Here is a 21,822-nt window from a genome sequence, read left to right on the forward strand (position 1 = left end):
CACGGGGGTGGCATCATCATGTTGTGGGGGTGCTTTGCTGCAGAAGGGACTGGCGCACTTCACAAAATAGATGGCATCATGATGGAGGGAAAATGATGTGGATATATTGAAGCAACATCACAAGACGTCAGTCAGGAAGTTAAAGCTTGGTCAAAAATGGGTCTTCCAAATGGACAATGACCCCAAGCATACTTCCAAAGTTGTGGCAAAATGGCTTAAGGACAACAAAGTCAAGGTATTGGAGTGGTCATCACAAAGCCCTGACCTCAACCCCATAGAAAATTTGTGGGCAGAACTGAAAAAGCGTGTGTGAGCAAGGAGGCCTACAAACCTGACTAAGTTACACCAGCTCTGTCAGGAGGAATTCACCCAACTTATTGTGGGAAGCTTGTGGAAGGCTACCCGAAACATTTGACCCAAGTCAAACAATTTAAAGACAATGGTACCAAATTCTACTTGAGTATGTAAACTTCTGACCCACTGGCAATGTGATGAAAGAAATAAAAGCTGAAATAAATATTTCTCTCTGCAATTATTATGACATTTCACATTCTTAAAATAAAGTGGTGATCCTAACTGACCTAAAACCGGGAATTTTTACTGGGATTAAATGTCAGGAATTATGAAAAACTGAGTTTAATGTATTTGGCTAAGGTGTATGTAAACTTCCGACTTCAACTGTACATACATACATGCTAAACAGATTTTTACATTAAAAAAAAAAGATGCTGTATGAATGACAGTAAAAAAGTGACAGACAGTTAAGTAATGCTAGCAGTGCCGCAGTGTTTAGGCTCACCTCTTGTTCTTGGCCTGTCCCTTGTCTTTGTTGGAGCCCTTGGCAGCGGCGGTGACCAGGCCCTGTGGGGCGTCCCTCAGGCCGAAGCTCTTGGCGGCGTGGCCCAGGTGCAGGGCTTTGATATGGAAGATGTGCTTCATGTTGGACGGGTAGGCAGTGTACGCCCGTAGGAACGACTGCAAGGCTAAAGCAACAGAAGAAAGCGCTGCGTGAACGTCACTAAAACGAGGACCACAAAACAGGAGTTTAAACCAGTCACCAAGACAAACTGTTAGTGAGGAAGCCGTTCTTTTGATTCTGTACCCAAACTTTCCTGCTATATACACTCTAATTTCAACGATCATTTAAACATAATTTTTCATTTTTTTTGTCCTTTTAACCCAGCAATGTTGGGTGAAGTTGGTTTGTAACGCATGGTGATTACGCACTTATGGTGATATGCACGTGATTTTTTTTTTTAACCCATGTGCTTAAATCTGTTATTTTTCTTTGTGTTATTCCCAACTATTTGTTTTTCTTCAATGTTAGGGTTCTGTTTTAAAAATGGAAAGGGGGAGGTGCCATACTTTCCCATCTTTTTTCTACTCTCCTGCAGTTTTCCTTTGTCTTTAAACTCTCATCTTATTGCTTTGTCTTTTCTTGTGTGCAAATTTTAAACAAATTTAACACACCTCTCTTGGCTGCTTGGACAGAGTCATTATCGTTATGGACAACGTTCTCAAACTCCGTCTGTAGGACAGTTGCTCTTTCCTGCACCTCCTGCTCCAGAGCCCCGGAAGACTTCTACAGACACACACAAGTTATGTGGATTGAACTGACCAGAAGGAAAGCACTTTTAACATTGGTGAAAGCTGAATATAGTCATATAAGTATAAAATGTGTTGAGCTTGTTGCTCCCTCACCTTGCCGTCATACTTTCCCCTGACTTTGAAGCGGTCGTCCAGCATTAGCGTTGACAGAATCAACTCCATCTTCATCTCGGACAGGCTGGAGGAACAGTTGACAACAGGGGTGTATTCATTAGTGCACTGTGCAAACCGTAGCAAACCGTTTTGATGCAGAAAACATTTTGAAAAACAAGAGTTTCTTATTGGACAAATTCAGGTAGGTCCATTCCATTTTTAGGCCCCTATGGTTACGTTTGCTTCCTAGTGAATACACCCCTGACACCTTGAGTTCCACTGTGGACTGCTTTCAAAAAACTACCAAGTAAGTACATTTGGGGAAACGGGTGCTTGTTCTAAAGACGCAAAGTAGTGAGACTTTTGTAGTATGACTTTCTATTGGATTTCTCCGGATGTCTTACTCCCTCGTCCTAAACCCTTTTAATAAACCTATAGCACAGTGGTTCCCAAACTGTGGGGTCGGCAGGAGGGTCACCCATAAACTTCCTCTTTGGGGGGGGCCCCAAAGAGGAAGTTTATGTTAATTTTTTTATATTTTTTTAAAATAAAATACTCTTGAAAGTTGTAATAGTAGAATGCACAAGGTGCCATTTAGAAATTGGGTAGTGCATCATCAGTTACTCTTGTCATGTTAGTCATTGCATACCTTAGCGAGAGCTATTTATAACTTGTCAGTGTCCAGATCAACCAGCCCATGCCGTAACGTTTTTTTCCCCCCCCGTTTTTTTTGATCAGCCCAGACGATTCAGCCGGGCTACACAGAGCTTGGGAATGAAGCATTAGTGTGTACGCGCAAAGTAAAACCAGAGAGACCACGTGTATGAGAACAGTACAGGGAGAGAAAAGTGTTTCACGGTCTTGTATGGAGCATAGAAAAGTACAAATAAGACTAACTTTAAAGTTGGAGACGCAGACAGACTGTGTGGAGATGTGTCACACAACCATAAAAAGGTTGTGAACATGGGCACACGGGTTAGAGAAGGGATGTTCAGTGATCATCCACAGACCTACCTGATATTGTGATTTGCCAGGGAAGTGACATAGGACATTTCAGCAGGGGTGAGAAAGAGAAGGCTGCTTCCCTTAGCTCCTATACGGGCAGTTCGCCCGACGCGGTGCACGTACTCTGCTGGAGTGGTTGGAGGGTTGTACTGAAACACACAGACACACACATTACTAATTTAAATACAAATATCTGACATTTCACTTGGAATCCCTCAATGGACAGAAATGTCATGTTCTTATATTAGAATTTTACCTGTACAATCCATGTCACCTGAGGCATGTCAAGTCCACGTGCTGCAACATCCTGGAGAAAAAAGTTATAATAATGATTGTGATGTTGTGGACCTCCCAATGCAAGCCTGAAACCAACCCTCTGACTTTTAGGTAAGATTTATAGTGGCCCTATAAGAAGTACATTTTCCTGGTCAAATACCACTGTCTCTCCCTACAAACACACACAGTTGGGCTAGATGACTGTGTGCACGCACAGGAGTTTGTTTGAAATGGGATAACATTTCAAAAAGGCCATTGTCTTTATTGGTCTGGGAGGCCATTGTGGTTTGTGGCCTGCTGCGCTGCATAATATAAATAAATAGCTGATATTGGAGTGCTAGGAAGAGGGAAGATGCTGCATGGAGCTCTGGGCCTTCGGTTGCCAGTGGCAGGGCCAGGATGAGCTGTGTATTGGCCGGGCACACTGGACTGCCTGGGGAAGAGTGGAGTAGCGATGCTGGCCTGGCCAGCCAGTACAGATGGAGGCCAGTGCTGGGCCATGCCAGCCTGTCAGACGGATTAGAACCACTTATTTATTCAGCCTTGTCATTTAGCATTAAGGGGTCTCTCATTCACACACATTTAATTTCCCCAAAATGAAGTTGTCATTGTTGATATTGTTTTGACATCGGGGGACGGTGTGCCTCAGTGGCTGGTTGAAGAAATGCAAGTCCAAACGAATGGCAAAGGACAAATATCTAGGAACTAAGCAATTGAATTGAATGACCAATCAAGTAGTGAAGGAGATGGGGGGGAGAAGTGAGAAACAGAGAGACAGAGGGAGAGAGAGGTGTAAAGAAGGATGACAAGAACTGGCCATGCAACCTTTCACAACATCAAGTGAAAATGATTTTGAGAGGCAACAGTTCTGGGTTTAAGTCCATGGCAAGCTCAGTTGCCTAGGGAACTTTTTAGCAAAATGCCAAAGCTAATGGAAAGAGAAGCTGGGCTGGTTCCCGCAGGGCAGGGATATTCTGTATTTTCCTTCCAGCAAACAGGGGCTGATGCTCAGGCAACTCGCTGCCTGGGACCCAGGGCTGCACAATTTAGATCTGGTACGACAGTCATTATTTAATCTAACCGTTTCCCTCAACCTGCAGGAAGAAATCCGGCGTCATGTAGGCCCAGGCAGTGTCTCAAACGTTGAGCTGGCTTACCGTACAGAGCAGAATTCCAGTCTTGCAGAGAGAGAACTCTTGGAAAACATCTGTCCTTTCCTGTTAAAAATAAAGTTTGTTGTTTAATTTTGTACAGGTAAAAAATTATTTGCCCATGTAAGACAACACCAAAATCCATAAAGGGTATTTGTGGAGGACAATCTGTTTTAGGTGCAATAACAGCTGTGTCACCTGCCATCCTCGTCACAGGAGCAGTTGTAAGGGGCCCAGCCTGTGCACTCCTATTACCAAACACATCCATAATAACTCTGTCCGAATCCCAAATGGCATCCTATCCCCAACATAGTGCACTACTTTTGACCAAAGCAGTGCACTATATATGGAATAGGGTGCCATTTGAGACGAAGAGCCAGCCTCGATGACAGCCTCTGCCGTCCATACTTCCACCTGACCCATTCCTCTTTAATATCCAGAGCTTTAATATAACCAGAGCTTGTGCCCACTGCCCATCTCCAGTCCCACGCCCCCAGAGGTGCCATATGGGCAGCCCCCGTTGACTGTCATTAGCGGCCCTGGGACAGGGGTGAACACTGGCCAGGGCATTAGCCCTCAGCTCCTCCCCGGGTACAGCCACAGGGCATGGCCTGGTGACTGCCACACTACACCAGCTGGTTAGTGGTAACACAGGGCATGGTATAGCCACTCTCTGACCCTGACTAAAAGCAGCCTTCATTGGAAAGACTGTTCCAGAGAAGGCCCTGGGAGTGATGCCTGTGTAGCACAAATGTAAATAACGAAACTGTCCTGTACTCCCATGCAAGTCACATGGGTATATGGTAGGTTAAAAAAGTAGTGTCTCACCTCCTGCTTCATGTTGCCGTGGAGACGGAAGAAGCTGAGCGGAGGCTGCTGTTTGGCTTTTGGCCCAGAGAGCACGGCGTTGAAAAGGATCAGCAGGAACTCCACTGCCTCACAACTCGACACAAACACAATTATCTTGTGACCCTTCTCAAACTGCAGGGGTGAGAGAGGATAAACACAGCCATAATATAAAATGGGACAATGTGCATATCCTTTACTTTAGGGATGCAAATTTCAGTCACTTTTGCTGCCGAATAACAAAATTTCATTAACCGGTTAACAAACAGTAAAAAAAAATCTAAACAGTAAACGACGTGACCAACAGAAAATACTATTAGAGATCTGTATATAATGACAAGACGCTTATTTCTCCGCCCTAACAATGTTACAAGGCTGGAAGGCAGGCGACATAGAAACGCATTGGGCTTTTTATGGACAGATTTTGGCGAGAGTGAAACCTCTCGCTTCGCCTCTTGCTCTCTGATACTAGGCGTGCACACAAGGACCGGACAGTTTCCCTTAAGAGCTTAATGGAAACATGCGACAAAAGCAAGCGTATTGTCTTATCAGTCAAAATTTAATAGCCAATTATTGAACATGTAACTCCTGTAATGAAGCAGTAGCAACACAAATATATATATAAAAAAGGCATTCAAACATTTGCCAAAATGCAATTCGGGGGAAAACACCACTTGAAACAGCATACCTAATGCGAGCGGTTCCATATGTGACAGATGAAAATCTCTGTTAGAAACGTAGAAAGAGGGGGAATCTATAACAACTAGGATGCGTTGGTAATATGACTAAGATTGGGCCTTTGGCTTCTGGGCAACGAAAGAAAGTTATGAAAACCAATAGAACAGGAGAGAAACACGCGATTTCATTTAGAATCGTTGCGCAGTGACTGGGCTTACAAAAAGCAAGTTTCACTCCACTGAGGATCTAATCTCGCGTTGTCTGACAGGTGGTAGGATATTCCACTCCTTAAACTAGGCTCTGTATGCTGTGCACGTGTCATAAGATGCATGACGACTAACGAAAATACACACGGGCCAATTCAATTCCACTAAATTATGCAAATTAACCTACAGACCAATAAGCAATGACTGGTAAAATGTAGTTTTCAGAAGCTAACCGATTAACATCCCTACTTAGTTTCCCAGATTGGTAAGACTAATTGAGCTCCCCGATTTAACATGAACAATAAGATAGGTTGATATTTGGGGGTTGGCTATCTGCATGTGGACTGTGCATTCTGGGGAGAAGTTTCTCCAAGGCACAGATCTAAGACCACCTTCATATCCCCCAAGCCTAATCTCAATCATTAGTGAGAGAAACGCTAAAACTGACCCAAGATCAGATCAGCATTTGGGGAAACTTCACCCAATACCAGACCGTGCTTACCTTGCACTTGGACAGGATGAAGGCTGCCAGGCAGACCAGCCTTAGTTTGCTGGGAACCACCACCATGTGCTGCTGCAGCCTTTCGGGTACAGCAAAGCGGTCCGATTTGCCCTGGGCTGTTGTGGGGTCCGGAGTTAGATCGTTGATCCCCTCCGAGTTCTCTCCCACCTGGATGCTGACCGGCTCCTTCATGCTGATCCCAGCTAACCGGGATAAGCCTGCCACCACAACATTAATTAGAACAGTGAGATAAACAGAGAGACAATCTCAATTTAATTAATTTTAAATTCAGCCTGTAACAACAAAATGTGGAATAAGTCAAGGGGTATGAATACTTTCTGAAGGCACTGTATACGCATCTCTATGCCAGGCACACAAGCACACAGTGTTAGTGGTGTCATACATTGTCTTGTAAAATATCATACAAAATGTGCAATCCAAAGTCCATTGTCACTCCCCTAAATATGTACAGTTGAAGTCGGAAGTTTACATGCACTAAGGTTGGAGTCATTAAAACTCGTTTTTCAACCACTCCACACATTTCTCGTTAACAAACTATAGTTTTGGCAAGTTGGTTAGGACATCTACTTTGTGCATGACAAGTAATTTTTCAACAATTGTTTACAGACAGATTATTTCACTTATAATTCACTATATCACAATTCCAGTGGGTCAGAAGTTTACATACACTAAGTTGACTGTGCCTCTAAACAACTTGGAAAATTACCCGAAAATGATGTCATGGCTTAAGAAGCTTCTGATAGGCTAATTGACATCATTTGAGTCAATTGGAGGTGTACCTGTGGATGTATTTCAAGGCCTAACTTCAAACTCAGTGTCTCTTTGCTTGACATCATGGGAAAATCAAAAGAAATCAGCCAAGACCTCAGAAAAAAAAACTGTGTAGACCTCCACAAGTGTGGTTCATCCTTGGGAGCAGTTTCCAAACGCTTGAAGGTACCACATTCATCTATACAAACAATAGTACGCAAGTATAAACACCATGGGATCACGCAGCCGTCATACCGCTCAGGAAGGAGACGCGTTCTGTCTCCTAGAGATTAACGTACTTTGGTGCGAAAAGTGCAGATCAATCCCAGAACAACGGCAAAGGACCTTGTGAAGATGCTGAGGAAACAGGTACAAAAGTATCTATATCCACAGTAAAACGAGCACTATATCGACATAACCTGAAAGGCCGCTCAGCAAGGAAGAACCCACTGCTCCAAAACCGCCATAAAAAAGCCAGACTACGGTTTGCAACTGCACATTGGGACAAAGATTGTACTTTTTGGAGAAATGTCCTCTGGTCTGATGAAACAAAAATAGAACTGTTTGGCCATAATGACCATCATTATGTTTGGAGGAAAAGGGGGAGGCTTGCAAGCCGAAAAACACCATCCCAACCGTGAAGCACGGGGGTGGCAGCATCATGTTGTGAGGGTGCTTTGCTGCAGGAGGGACTGGTGCACTTCACAAAATAGATGGCTTCATGAGGAAGGAAAATGATGTGGATATATTGAAGCAACATCTCAAGACATCAGTCAGGAAGTTAAGGCTTGGTTGCAAATGGGTCTTCCAAATGGACAAGCATACTTCCAAAATTGTGGCAAAATGGCTTAACACTTCTTGTCAATAGGGGGAGCTGTTAGCACTATTTTTTTCTTGGTGTTCCCAAATTAAACTGCCTCGTACTCAATTCTTGCTCGTACAATATGCATATTATTATTACTATTGGATAGAAAACACTCTCTAGTTTCTAAAACCGTTTGAATTATGTCTGTAAGTGAAACAGAACTGGACTTAGAGCAATTTCCCTATGTGGAGTTGAGAATGCAGATTTTTCCAAACCTGTTCTCAGACCTGTGTATAACTTTGCCTGTCTTCTATTGGTTGAGATGCACTGCATACGCCTTCCCCTGGGTGTCAGCGAATAGAGGGCCTTGAAATGGAGTCTCTACGCAGTTCAGAAAGTCTATAAATTGATTGGAATCGAGGTGTCCCTTCTTTTGCTTCTTCGCGCTGACGCACTAAGGACATTGGGATGTCGTTTTAGAAGCTCCCGTTTTAGCTTCTAGTTATATCCGGCTCTGTTTTTATTCGATATAGGCTTTAAAGACATCATAATCTTGTTATTTTAAACCGAATATTGCGATTTTCGGGCATTTCATTTTCTGCCGTTGTATGAAGTTGGGTATCTCTCTCGCATGCCATTGTGTACTGCTAATTGCAACGTGGAAGGAAACATTCTCCAACCCAGCAACGATTCTTTTGGCCAAAGGACACCTTTCCCAAGATTCTGATGGGAGTTCAGCTAATAGTAAGAACTATTTATGCTGATAATTCGTTGTTCTGTTGAAAAAGTAAAATGCATAAGACGCCATTATTTGCCGTGTAGCCTTGCGTTATCGCACCCTGTATTGCACCCTGTATTGCACAGTAACGTTAATTTTAAAAAAGTAATTCAGCGATTGCATTAAGAACTAATTTGTCTTTCAATTGCTGTCCAACCTGTATTTTTTTAGTCAAGTTTATGAATAGTTTTCGATAAGAATAGGTGGCTTTCCAAGATGGCGCCGGACAGATTGCTTGAGCTTTTGGCTACTTTTCTCATTGTATAAGCACGATTTGTGCCGCTAAATATGCACATTTTCGAACAAACTCTATATGAATTGTGTAATATGATGTTACAGGACTGTCATCTGAAGAATTCTGAGAAGGTTAGTGAAAAAATTAATATATTTTGGTGGTTTATACGTTATAGCTATTTTTGCCTTGAATCAATGCTGGTGTGATGTTCGCTATTGTGCTAAGCTAATATAACGCTATATTGTGTTTTCGCTGTAAAACACTTAGAAAATCTGAAATATTGTCTTGATTCACAAGATCTGTGTCTTTCATCTGCTGCACGCTGTGTATTTTTAAGAAATGTTTTATGATGAGTAATTAGCTAATACACGATGGTCTCTGTAGTTATTCTAGTCGTTTTAGTGAGAGTTGTGATGGGGGCTGCAATGGTAAACTATGATTTATACCTGAAATATGCACATTTTTCTAACAAAACCTATGCTATACAATAAATATGTTATCAGACTGTCATCTGATGAGGTTGTTTCTTGGTTAGTGGCTATTTCTATCTTTATTTGGTCGAATTTGTGATAGCTGCTGATGGAGTAAAAAAAATGGTGGAGTATGGGAGTGGTGTCTTTTGCTAACGTGGTTAGCTAATAGATTTACATATTGTGTCTTCCCTGTAAAATATTTTAAAAATCAGAAATGATGGCTTGATTACCAAGATGTGTATCTTTCATCTGGTGTCTTGGACTTGTGATTTAATGATATTTAGATGCTACTATTTACTTGTGACGCTATGCTAGCCTATGCTAGTCAGCTTTTTTACTGGTGGGGGTGCTCCCGGACCCGGGTTTCTGAGGAAGTAGAGGTTATGGACAACAAAGGCAAGGTATTGGAGTGGCCATCACAAAGCCCTGACCTCAATCCTATAGAAAATTTGTGGGCAGAACTGAAAAATCGTGTGTGAGCAAGGAGGCCTACAAACCTGACTCTGTTACACCAGCTCTGTCAGGAGGAATGGGCTAAAATTCACCCAACTTATTGCGGGAAGCTTGTGGAAGGCCACCCAAAACGTTTGACCCAAGTTAAACAATTTAAAAGGCAACGCTACCAAATACTAAATGAGTGTATGTAAACTTCTGACCAACTGGGAATGTGATGAAAGAAATAAAAGCTGAGAATAAATCACTCGCAACTATTATTCTGACATTTCACATTCATAAAATAAAGTGGTGATCCTAACTGACATAAGACAGGGAATTTTTACTAGGATGTCAGGAACTGTGAAAAACTGAGTTTAAATGTATTTGGCTAAGGTGCATGTAAACTTCCGACTTCAACTGTAAATGCCAATAAAATAATTTTTATGTCAGTATGGTGTGTGTGTAACCTTCATTTAACTAGGCAAGTCAGTTAAGAACAAATTCTTATTTACAATGACAGCCTACCCCGGCGACGCTGGGCCAATTGTGCACTGCCCTATGGGACTCCCAATCACAGCCAGATGTGATAGAGCCTGGATTCAAACCAGGGACTGTAGTTACGCCTCTTGCACTGAGATGCAGTGCGTGTGCGTTTCGTCCGTGTGCGTTTTAACTATTTAACTGTACTAGAATGCTTGAAAGGCCGCAAAAATGTAAAAAATGTGTTATCGGACATCGGTATCAGCCAAAAATGTCATATCGGTGCATCACTAGACAGTGGATGTTATAGCAAAAACCAAGCCATGAGGTCAAAGGAATTGTCAGTAGAGCTCCAAGACAGGATTGTGTTGAGGTACAGATCTGGAGAAGGGCACCAAAAAATGTCTGCAGCATTGAAGGTCCCCAAGAACACAGTGGCCTCCATCATTCTTAAATGGGAGAAGTTTGGAACAACCAAGACTCATCTTAGAGCTGGCCGCCCGGCCAAACTGAGCAATCGGGGTAGAAGGGCCTTGGTCGGGGAGGTGACCAAGAACCTTATGGTCACTGACAGAGCTCTAGAGTTCCTCTGTGGAGATGGCAGAACCTTCCAGAAGGACAACCATCTCTGCAGCACTCCACCAATCAGGCCTTTATGGTAGAGTGACCAGACGGAAGCCACTCCTCAGTATAAGGCACATGACAGACCACTAGGAATATGTCAGAAGGCACCTAAAGGACTCACACAATGAGAAACAAGACTGTCTGGTCTGATGAAACCAGCTATTGAACTCTTTGGTCTGAATGCCAAGCATCACATCTGGACGTAACCTGACACCATCCCTACGGTGAAGCATGGTGGTGGCAGCATCATGCTGTGGGGATGTTTTTCAGAGGCAGGGACTGGAAGACTAGTCAGGATCGAGGAAAAGATTAACAGAGCAAATTAGAGAGATACTTGATGAAAACCTGCTCCAGAGCACTCAGGATCTCAGACTGGGGCAAAGGTTCACCTTCAACAGGACAACGACCCTAACTAAGCACACAGACAAGGCAACGCAGGAGTGGCTTCGGGACAGGTCTCAATGTCCTTGAGCGGCCCAGCCAGACCCTGATCAAACATCTCTGGAGAGACCTGAAAACAGCTGTGCAGCCACGCTCCCCTTCCAACCTGACAGAGCTTGAGTGGGTCTGCAGAGAACAATGGGAGAAACTACCCAAATACAGGTGTGCCAAGCTTGTAGCGTCATACCCAAGAAGAAGAGGCTGTAATCGCTGCCAAAGGTGCTTCAACAAAGTACTGAGTAAAGGGACTGATTACTTGTGTAAATGTGATCAATGTTTTTTATGTATACATTCGTAAAATTTGACTCAGATGAGGAAGAAATTAATCATGACATCTCGGATGACTATTCTTCTAATTCTGAGCCTCAGCCTGAACCTACACCTTATTTTTAATACATTTGCAACAACGTATAAAAACTTGTTTCCGCTTTGTCATTATGGGGTATTGTGTGTAGATTGATTAACCTTTCTGGCGCAGGGGTCCCGCTAGCGACCCACCTCGACAACATCCGGTGAAATTGCAGAGCACCAAATTCAAAATACAGAAAACGTAATATTAAACCTTCATGATAATACAAGTGTCAGACATGATTCTTTAGCTTAGAATCTTGGCAATCTAACCGCCTTCAAAAAGGCTTTACGGCGAAAGCACAGCATTCTATTATCTGAGGTCAGCGCCCCACAACAGCATATTATCCAAACAAGCACAGGCATCACAAAATCCCAAATAGCAATAAAATAAGTGACTTACCTTTGAAGATCTTCCTCTGATCACAATCACAAGAGTCCCAGGAACACAATGCATGGTCGTTTTGTTCGATAAATTCCTTATTTATATCCCAAATAGTCCGTTTAGTAGGCGTCATTGAGTTCAGTAATCGACCCGTTCCGAATGCAGACATAGGAGTTCCAAAAGTTACCAGTAAAGTTTATCCAAACAAATGAAACGACGTTTCTAATTCATTATTAGGTACTCTAATATCTAAATAAACTATATTTCATATGGAGCGAACTATTTTCAATAGGAAAGGAAAAGAACGCAGCGTGCTCCCTCGGTCACGCGCGCAATGAGACTAGTTTTGCCATGGGACTTCCTGAGGATAAACAACTATTCCTCGTTGGTTTTTCAAAATACAAGCCTGAAACCATGTATAAAGACTGTTGACATCTAGTGGAAGCCATAGGAACTGCAATTTGGGAGGCGGAAGTCTTTGGTTTCATTAGCTTAACCTGTTAAGGCTAGGGGGTGCTGTTGTCACTATTTATGGAAATCGTGTAATTTTTGAAACGGCTTCCTACAAACTTCTAGATCGTACAATATGCATATTATTATTATTATTGGATAGAAAACAGTCTATAGTTTCTATAGCCGTTGAAATTTTGTCTCTAAGTGGAACAGAACTCATTCTACAGCAATTTCCCTGACATGGAGTCAGATTTCACACATTTTGGCCCCTGTTCTGGAGTCAGTTTTAAGGCCACTGTTATTCCTATTAGTATACGGACACTGCTTACGTCTTCCCCTGGATGCCTTTACGTGATGACGCTTTGAATGGTATCGATTGCCCAATCACAGCCACTATAAATGAAAAAATCCTGTAGGTAGGACCTCTTTTCTAGGTGCGTCATGCGCGCGGAGGATACCGACCTACTGTTTTTCCAAGCATTAGTGTAGCCTGTTATATTTCTCCGGTCATATTTTTACTCGTTATAGGAGTTAAAAACATCATAAGGTAGTTAATTTAAAGCGTTTTATAGCAATTTATATCCGTTTAGTGCGATTTTGGGACATTTATTTCTGAGCCACTGTGAATCTCTGGGCACCGTTCCAGTTCATGCCGAACGCAATGTGCATTTCTGCATGGCAAGAGGACAGCTTTCGACCAAAAGACGATTAGACCCAAGAAAGGATTCTTTGCCCAAGATTCTGATGGAAGAACAGCTCAAAGTAGGAACAATTTATTATGATAAATCGTGTTTCTGTCGAAAAATGTTAGTGGCTTAGGACGCCATCTTTTTTGACGTAGCTTCGCTTGGCGCAAACTGTATTGAAAAGTAAGGATAATTTAAAAAATGTAATTCCGCGATTGTATTAAGAATTAAATTGTCTATCAATCGCTGTCCACCCTATATTTTTTAGTCACGTTTATGAGTATTTATGTATACGACTAGATCACTGTCTAATATGGCGCACGGCATTTTCTGACCAGCTCGGCTACTTTTCTCATTGTATAACCACGATTTTGGTGGCTAAATATCCACATTTTCGAACAAACTGTATATGTATGTTGTAATATGATGTTACAGGAGTGTCATCTGAAGAATTCTGAGAAGGTTAGTGAAAAAATTAATATCTTTTGGCGATGTTGACGTTATCGCGCTCTTTGGCTAGAATCAATGCTGGGGTAACGTTTGCATATGTGGTATGCTAATATAACGATTTATTGTGTTTTCGCTGTAAGACACTTAGAAAATCTGAAATATTGTCTGTATTCACAGGATCTGTGTCTTTCGATTAGTGTATGCTGTGTATTTTTACGAAATGTTTTATGATTAGTAATTAGGTAAGACACGTTGCTCTATCTATTTATTCTAGTCGATTTGTGACGGTGGGTGCAATTGTAAACTATGATATCTACCTGAAATATTCACATTTTTCTAACAAAACCTATCCTATACCATAAATATGTTATCAGACTGTCATCTGAGGAGGTTTTTTCTTGGTTAGTGGCTATCAATATCTTAGTTTAGCCGAATTGGTGATAGCTAGTGGTGTTGGTGGACAAAGAAAAAATGGTCTCTTTTGCTAAGGTGTTTAATAGATTTACATATTGTGTCTTCCCTGTAAAACATTTTAAAAATCGGACATGTTGGCTGGATTCACACGATCTGTATCTTTCATTAGCTGTATTGGACTTGTTAATGTGTGAAAGTTAAATATTTTAAAAATATATTTTTTTTGAATTTCGCGCCCTGGCTTTTCAGTGGGGGGGGGGGGGGGGGGGGGGTGCCGCTAGCGGCACCCCAGTCCTAGACAGGTTAAGCTTGGAATTGGCTGGCAGGTCAACAGAAAAAAAAATTGGTCCTCGGGTTTTCGCCTTCCAAATCAGTTCTGTTATACTCACATACATTATTTTAACAGTTTAAGAAACTTTAGAGTGTTTTCTATCCAATACTACCATGCATATCCTAGCTTCTGGGCCTGAGTAACAAGCAGTTTACTTTGGCCACCTCAGTCCTGCAAAATTCCAAATACTGCCCCCTATCCTTAACAAGTTTGAAATGGTCTTTTTCCTCAATTGTAGAATAAGGCTGTAATGTAACAAAATGTGGAAAAAGTCAAGGGGTCTGAATACTTTCCAAATGCACTGTAGACATGCTCATGTTATTTACGTTAGTGCAGGGGGAGCTGCACACATAGGGACTTCCTACTAGGCCCCACCGCCTCAGTGCTAACAGTATAACTCTGGTTCATCTGCACATGATTACTGCATTCAATCGCTGTAGGATCAGCAGAGGCATTCAGGCATGCAGTTAGATGGACATAAATTAGGTTACTCACATTGTGTCTACCAACGCCCCTGGTATAATGTACATTTGCTGAAGTATTATGACTACTCAGCAACACAATGGTAGGGATTAACTGAGCTGGGCTTGGGTCATTGAGTGCAAGAAATAAGGGACCAAATGCTAAACTTTTGACTGCTTTAATACACTATAAGTGAATCTGTCCAAATACTTACTCCTTCAATTGGGGGCACTAGATATAGTGCTTTAATTTCTAAACAGTGAAACAGATATGTATGAAAATACCCTAAAATAAAAATATGACATTCTGTATTGTTGCCTAATTTGATCTCAAATCTAAAATGCTAAAGTATTGAGACAAATATAAAATGTTAGCTTTACTGTCTAAATATATATTGAGGGAAGTGTATGTTCTATTGGTCCACAAGAGAGCTGACATAGCAGCTGTCACACAGAGACCGATCTGATTGGCCTGTGGCCCGCAGTCCCAGTTACCTGGGACCAAACAGACCATATTAGGGAGGGACTAAAATGAACTTGTCCAAGATTATTTTATTTATTTTTTGTTGCAAAACGTTACAGTGTGCACTAATGATTACACCCAAAGTAATGATGATGATGATTCCGTGTGGCTCAGTTGGTAGAGCATGGCACTTGCAACGCCAGGGTTGTGGGCTCGATTCCCACGAGTGACCAGTATGAAAAACGTATGCACGCACTACTGATAGTCGCTCTGGATAAGATAGTCTGCTAAATGACTAAAATGTCAAATGCAGTTCCTCCCCCATTTTTTTCCATTTGGTGCCTAACAAACAGGATACTTGGGCAGCTTACCATCTGTGAGAGTAGCAGACAGGAGCACATTCTGCCTGGGAGGTCCAGTGGCATTCAAGGAATTGAGGATCACTGTCAGGTCCTTCTCAAAGCCCAGGTCCAGAATCCTACACCCCGACAAACACAGAACCACTCATTCACCATAAAGCAAAGCCAGATACACAATGTAGTGTTGGCAGGAAGAAGGAAATGCCAACTGAGGGCCTTAAGCCCTAAAATATAGGTCAAAGAGTGTGTGTGTGTGTGTGTGTGTGTGTACCGGTCAGCCTCGTCCAGGATGAGCCACCGGACAGCGCTGAAGGCTATGCTCAGAGTGTTCTTGATGTGGTCCACCAGTCGGCCCGGCGTGGTGATCAGAATGTTAATCCCTTTACGCAGCCTAAACACAGACAGATAGGATTGTAAGCGTGCACACACAGCCTAGGTTGGATCCACTGACACCAACTATAGTGAAAGCTTCCCCCTTCAAACCAATATGCTACCCAAAGTCAATCAATGGTGGAAAAAAACCTGGCTTTCTCTGCCTTCCTCTTCTCTCCCCCCATCAGGACTCCAGGCACGATCCACGTGAAAGGCTGGCAAGAGGAGAGGGATGGGAATGAAGGTACAGTACAATAAGCAGACAGCCAGGGGAAAAGAGCCCATCACATTCCAATGCTTTGCTGGCTGACTGTGGCTGTAGTGCTTTGCTGGGCAGAGAAACTAGGGATGCATCCCAAAAGGCACCCCTATTCCCTATATAGTGCTATACTCTGACCAGAGCCCTAAGAAAAATTATCAAAAGAAGTGCCCTAGAAAGGGAATAGGGTGTCATTTGGGGCTAGAAAAGGAATAGGGTGTCATTTGGGGCTAGAAAAGGAATAGGGTGTCATTTGGGGCACAACCTTACTGTACCTTGAGGAGCTTCTGGAAGATCTGAAAGCTCTGCTGGGCCAGCTGAGGGGGAACAAAAATCAAGAAGAAATCAAAGTGGTTACGACTCAAACTCAACATCCATTGTGTGTATGCTTATTGTACAAATGACAACTGCATAGTGACTCATTGTATAACACATGCACCCAGGTGAGAAGTTAGGCAGGTTAGAAAAGTAAAGATGAACAACAAGTGGGACAGAGAAAAGAGAAAATGATCTGGGCATACCTCTCTGGTGGGGACCACAATGACAGCAAGAGGCCCATCCCCTCTCTGGAAAAAGGATATGCAGAAGGTTTATACACACGGATATAGGGTATCAACTCTGGAAACTTTTCCAGAAATCCAAGATGAAGGATTACTTGGACATCCTCATTCCCTCCTGATTTCGTTAACCTTATAATATAGACTTAAATACATATATCTCTCTATTTTGTGAAGTGCACCAATCCCTCATGCAGCAAAGCACACCCACAACATGATAATGCCACCACGTGCTTCACGGTTGGGATGTTCTTCGGCTTGCAAGCCTCCCACTTTTCCCTCCAAACATAACAATGGTCATTATGGCCAAACAGTTCGATTTTTCTTTCCTCAGACCAGAGGACATTTCTCCAAAAAGTACGATCTTTGTTCCCATGTGCAGTTGCAAACCGTAGTCTGGCTTTTTTATGCCGGTTTTGGAGCAGTGGCTTCTTAATTGCTGAGCTGCTTTTCAGGTTATGTCGATATAGGACTCGTTTTGCTGTGGATATAGATACTTTTGTACCCGTTTCCTCGAGCATCTTCACAAGGTCCTTTGCTGTTGTTCTGGGATTGATTTGCACTTTTCGCACCAAAGTACGTTAATCTCTAGGAAACAGAACGCGTCTCATTCCTGAGCGGTATGACGGCTGCATGGTCCCATGGTGTTTATACTTGCGTACTATTGTTTGTACAGATGAACGTGGTACCTTCAGGCATTTGGAAATTGCTCCCAAGGATGAACCAGACATGGAGGTCTAGAATTTATTTTCTGAGGTCTTGGCTGATTTATTTTGATTTCCCCATGATGTCAAGCAAAGAAGCACTGAGCTTGAAGGTAGGCCTTGAAATACATCCACAGGTACACCTCCAATTGACTCAAATGATGTCAATTAGCCTATCAGAAGCTTCTAAAGCCATGACATCATTTTCTGCAATTTTCCAAGCTGTTTAAAGGCTTGGTGTATGAAAACTTCTGACCCACTGGAATTGTGATACATTGAATTATAAGTGACATAATCTGTCTGTAAACAATTGTTGGAAAAATGACTTGTCATGCACAAAGTAGATGTCCTAACCGACTTGCCAAAACTATAGTTTGTTAACAAGAAATTTGTGGAGTGGTTGAAAAACAAGTTTTAATGACTCCAACCTAAGTGTACGTAAACTTCCGGCTTCAACTGTATGCATGCATGTATGTATATGTACACCCTACATGCACATGATCACACTATGATCACACTTCTTAGGCAATGAGCTGGTCATTCTCTGACATTAAAGCGGTTCCCTGGATATGAAAATAATATGTTAACCTTTTTTAAATTAATTTTAATAAACAAATCAGTGTACTTGCCTTAATTTTTGGTTCCACTGCTTGTAAAGACTGAACAAGCGGTATCCCGTAGGCAAGAGTTTTACCTAGACATTCCAGTACAAAAAGGAAAACATTTCACTTTAGGACTATTACTCACACAAAGCTCTAAAAAATAAAAAGCATCTGCATCCTCTCCAAACAACGTTGCTAAATGATTAAATCTGTACAATGTATATAGAAGAAAACATTCTCCCATTCCCCAAACAACTCATATAGTAATTAGGCTCTACAGGAAAAGAACAGCGTACTCCGAAAGTATTCAGGCCCCTTGACTTAATTTCCACATTGTTACGTTACGGACGTAATCTAAAATGGATTCAATTGTTCCCCCCCCCCTCAATCTACACACAATACCCCATACTGACAATGCAAAAACATGTTTAGAAATGTTTGCAAATGTATTACAAAAATAAACTGAAATATCACATTTACATAAGTATTCAAACCCATTACTCAGGACTTTGTTGAAGCACCTTTGGCGGCGATTACAGCTTCATCTCTTCTTGGGTATGACGCTACAAGCTTGGAACAACTGTATTTGGGGAGTTTCTCCCATTCTTCTCTGCAGAGCCTCTCAAGCTCTGTCAGGTTGGATTCGGAGCGTCATTGCACAGCTATTTTCAGGTTTCTCCAGAGAAGTCCGGGCTCTGGCTGGGCCACTCAAGGACGTTCAGAGACCTGTCCCGGAGCCACTCCTGCGTTGTCTTGGCTGTGTGCTTATGGTGAACCAAGTCTTGGTGGTTCCAAACTTCTTCCATTTAAGAATGATAGAGGCCAATGTTCTTGGGGACCATCAATGCTGCAGACATTTTTTGGTACGCTTCCCCAGATCTGTGCCTCAACACAATCCTGTCTTGGAGCGCTAACAGACAATTCACTCGACCTCATAGCTTATGTTTTCGCTCAACTGTGGGACTTTATAAAGACAGGTGTGTGCCTTTCCAAATCATGTCCAATCAATTGAATTTACAACAGGTGGATTCCGATGAGGTTATAGAAACATCCAGGACGATGAGTGGAAACAGTACGCACCAGAGCTCAATTTCGAGTCTAATAGCAGAGTATGAATACTTATGTTTACATTTGCAAAAATGTCTAAAAATCTTTATGGGGTTGTGTATGGATTGATGAGGGAAAATATGTATTTAATCCATTTTAGAATAAGGCAGTAATATAAGAAAATTTGGAAATAGTCAAAGGATCTGAATACTTTCCAAATGCACTGTATGTGGAATATATAAAAATAATATGCAGTCAAACATCAAAAGGAAGCATAAAGAGCTGGAAATGCATCCTACCCGATCCTGTTTGAGAGCGCACGACAGCGTCTTGACCAGACAAGAGGACAGGAATGGTCTCTTTCTGGACACTGCCGAGGAAAACAGCGTTAGTATACAGACTGTGCCAATTGATCTGTGAGCATCTTGAATGCTAAGGACAGTTGGCAGCTATGTGTTCCAAATGGCACCCTATTCCCTATATTATAGTGCACTATAAAAGTAGTGATGCACAGATATGACATTTTTGGCCGATATCCAATATTTTCCTTGCAAAAAAAAAAAAAGACCGTAACGATAACCGACATTAAAAATGTTAGCGGCCTTAAGCATTCTAGTACAGTTAAATAGTTAACTAACACACACGGACGCAGCGGTCTAAGGCACTGCATCTGAGCATGAGGCATCACTACAGTCCCTGGTTCGAATCCAGGCTGTATCACATCCAGCCGTGATTGGGAATCCCATAGGGCGGCGCACAATTGGCCCAGCGTCGTCCGGGTTTGGTCGGGGTAGGCCGGGAATGTAAATAAGAATTTTCTTTCAGCTAGGGGACAGAATTTTTATGTTTGGAAAAATAACGTTCCCAAGGTAAACGGACTATTTCTCAGGTCCAGATGCTAGAATATGCATATAATTGACAGATTAGGATAGAAAACACTCCAAAGTTTCCAAAACTGCCAAAATATTGTCTGTGAGTATAACAGAACTGATTTTGCAGGCGAACCTGAGGAAATCCAACCCGGAAGTGCCTTTTATTGGAAAAATCCCTGTTCCGTTGCCTGCCCCTCCATTTAAAGGGGTATCAACCAGATTCCTTCTCCAATGGCTTCCTCAGGCTGTGACCAGGCTTTTGACATAGTTTCAAGCTTTTATTTTGAAAAATGAGCGAGATTTTTCAAAACGCGTCAGGTATCCTTTGATTAGTTCCTGCGCGCGAGAGATGTAGCTCGACATTTTCTTTCTCTGTAGTATTGAATAGGTTACCGTCCGGTTGAAATATCGATTATGTTTGTTAAAAACCACCTGAGGATTGATTATAAAAAAACGTTTGACATGTTTCTACGAACATTACGGATACTTTTTGGAATTTGTCTACCTTTCAGGACCGGAACGAGCCTGTGGTTTTCTGAACATAACGCGCAAGACTAATCTTCATCAAACAAAAATAACATTTATTGTGTAACTGGGAGTCTCGTGAGCACAAACATCCGAAGATTATCAAAGGTAAGCGATTAATTGTATTGCTTTTCTGACCAAGCTAATTTGAGGCTAGCTGTTCTTAATGTTTTGTCTAGTGATTGATAAACTCACAAACGCTTGGATTGCTTTCGCTGTAAAGCATATTTTCAAAATCTGACACGATAGGTGGATTAACAACAAGCTAAGCTGTGTTTTGGTATATTTCACTTGTGATTTCATGATTATAAATATTTATTTTATTTGGCGCTCTGCAATTCAGCGGTTGTTTACGAAAATGATCCCGCTAAAGGGATCCGTGCGTCAAGAAGTTAACTGACTTGACAAGTTAAAAAAAGGTCACAAAAAAAAGTTAGCAAACAATCAAAAGCTATTTCTTTCACTTACTTGCTGTGCTGTTTGGTTGTTCATTTGTTCAGTCGTTTCATTCTCAACCAGGATTTCTATGGAACGCCGTTTGGGTCTTTGCGTGTCAAAAAAGATATGTAAATAACACTATTTGACGTGTCAAATAAGCTTTTTGACCAATCAGGACCTGAATATGACGACATGTCACAATTTAACTCGTTCATACATTTTTTTACGTAGTTATTACACATTGATTACACCAACGCTCGTATTTTATATGTCCCATCGATTCATCGATACGTATGCTATGATGTTGGTAAAGTTGTCTCGCGCACCTACAGTGCTGGTCATTAAAGAAAAGCTTGCTAGCTCATGGATGCAAACAATGATCTTCCCCAAAAACAAAGCAAAACGACATATGTTTCAGTAGCTATAGGTAGCCAACTAACTCAGCAAAAAAAGAAACGTCCTCTCACTGTCAACTGTGTTAATTTTCAGCAAACTTAACGTGTAAATATTTGTATGAACATAAGATTCAACAGACATAAACTGAACAAGTTCCACAGACATGTGACAAACAGAAACGGAATTAATGTGACCCTGAACAAAGGGGGAGGGGGAGTCAAAATCAAAAGTAACAGTCAGTATCTGGTGTGACCACCAGCTGCATTAAGTACTGCAGTGCGTCATCTTCTCAG

The 21,822-nt window shown here is 41.9% G+C and overlaps 1 protein-coding gene across 4 annotated transcripts in view; it reads right to left on the bottom strand.

Annotated features, from left to right (window-relative positions):
* ddx31 (DEAD (Asp-Glu-Ala-Asp) box polypeptide 31) overlaps positions 1–21,822 on the bottom strand; it is a 51,118-nt gene that overhangs the window by 18,296 nt on the left and 11,000 nt on the right. For all 4 annotated transcript variants that reach the window (XM_038989479.1, XM_038989497.1, XM_038989491.1 and 1 more), the window contains exons 6-20: positions 19,598–19,668; positions 18,279–18,343; positions 16,910–16,954; positions 16,664–16,705; positions 16,280–16,344; positions 16,029–16,148; positions 15,770–15,876; positions 6,366–6,583; positions 4,962–5,114; positions 4,140–4,199; positions 2,963–3,013; positions 2,716–2,855; positions 1,702–1,786; positions 1,471–1,582; positions 800–983 (exon numbers count right to left, since the gene is read on the bottom strand). In XM_038989479.1, coding sequence (XP_038845407.1) covers positions 800–983; positions 1,471–1,582; positions 1,702–1,786; positions 2,716–2,855; positions 2,963–3,013; positions 4,140–4,199; positions 4,962–5,114; positions 6,366–6,583; positions 15,770–15,876; positions 16,029–16,148; positions 16,280–16,344; positions 16,664–16,705; positions 16,910–16,954; positions 18,279–18,343; positions 19,598–19,668 — 1,518 coding nt within the window. The remainder of the gene's footprint in view (positions 1–799; positions 984–1,470; positions 1,583–1,701; positions 1,787–2,715; positions 2,856–2,962; positions 3,014–4,139; positions 4,200–4,961; positions 5,115–6,365; positions 6,584–15,769; positions 15,877–16,028; positions 16,149–16,279; positions 16,345–16,663; positions 16,706–16,909; positions 16,955–18,278; positions 18,344–19,597; positions 19,669–21,822) is intronic.

Source organism: Salvelinus namaycush, chromosome 1, assembly GCF_016432855.1.
Source record: "Salvelinus namaycush isolate Seneca chromosome 1, SaNama_1.0, whole genome shotgun sequence".
Lineage (NCBI taxonomy): Eukaryota > Metazoa > Chordata > Actinopteri > Salmoniformes > Salmonidae > Salvelinus > Salvelinus namaycush.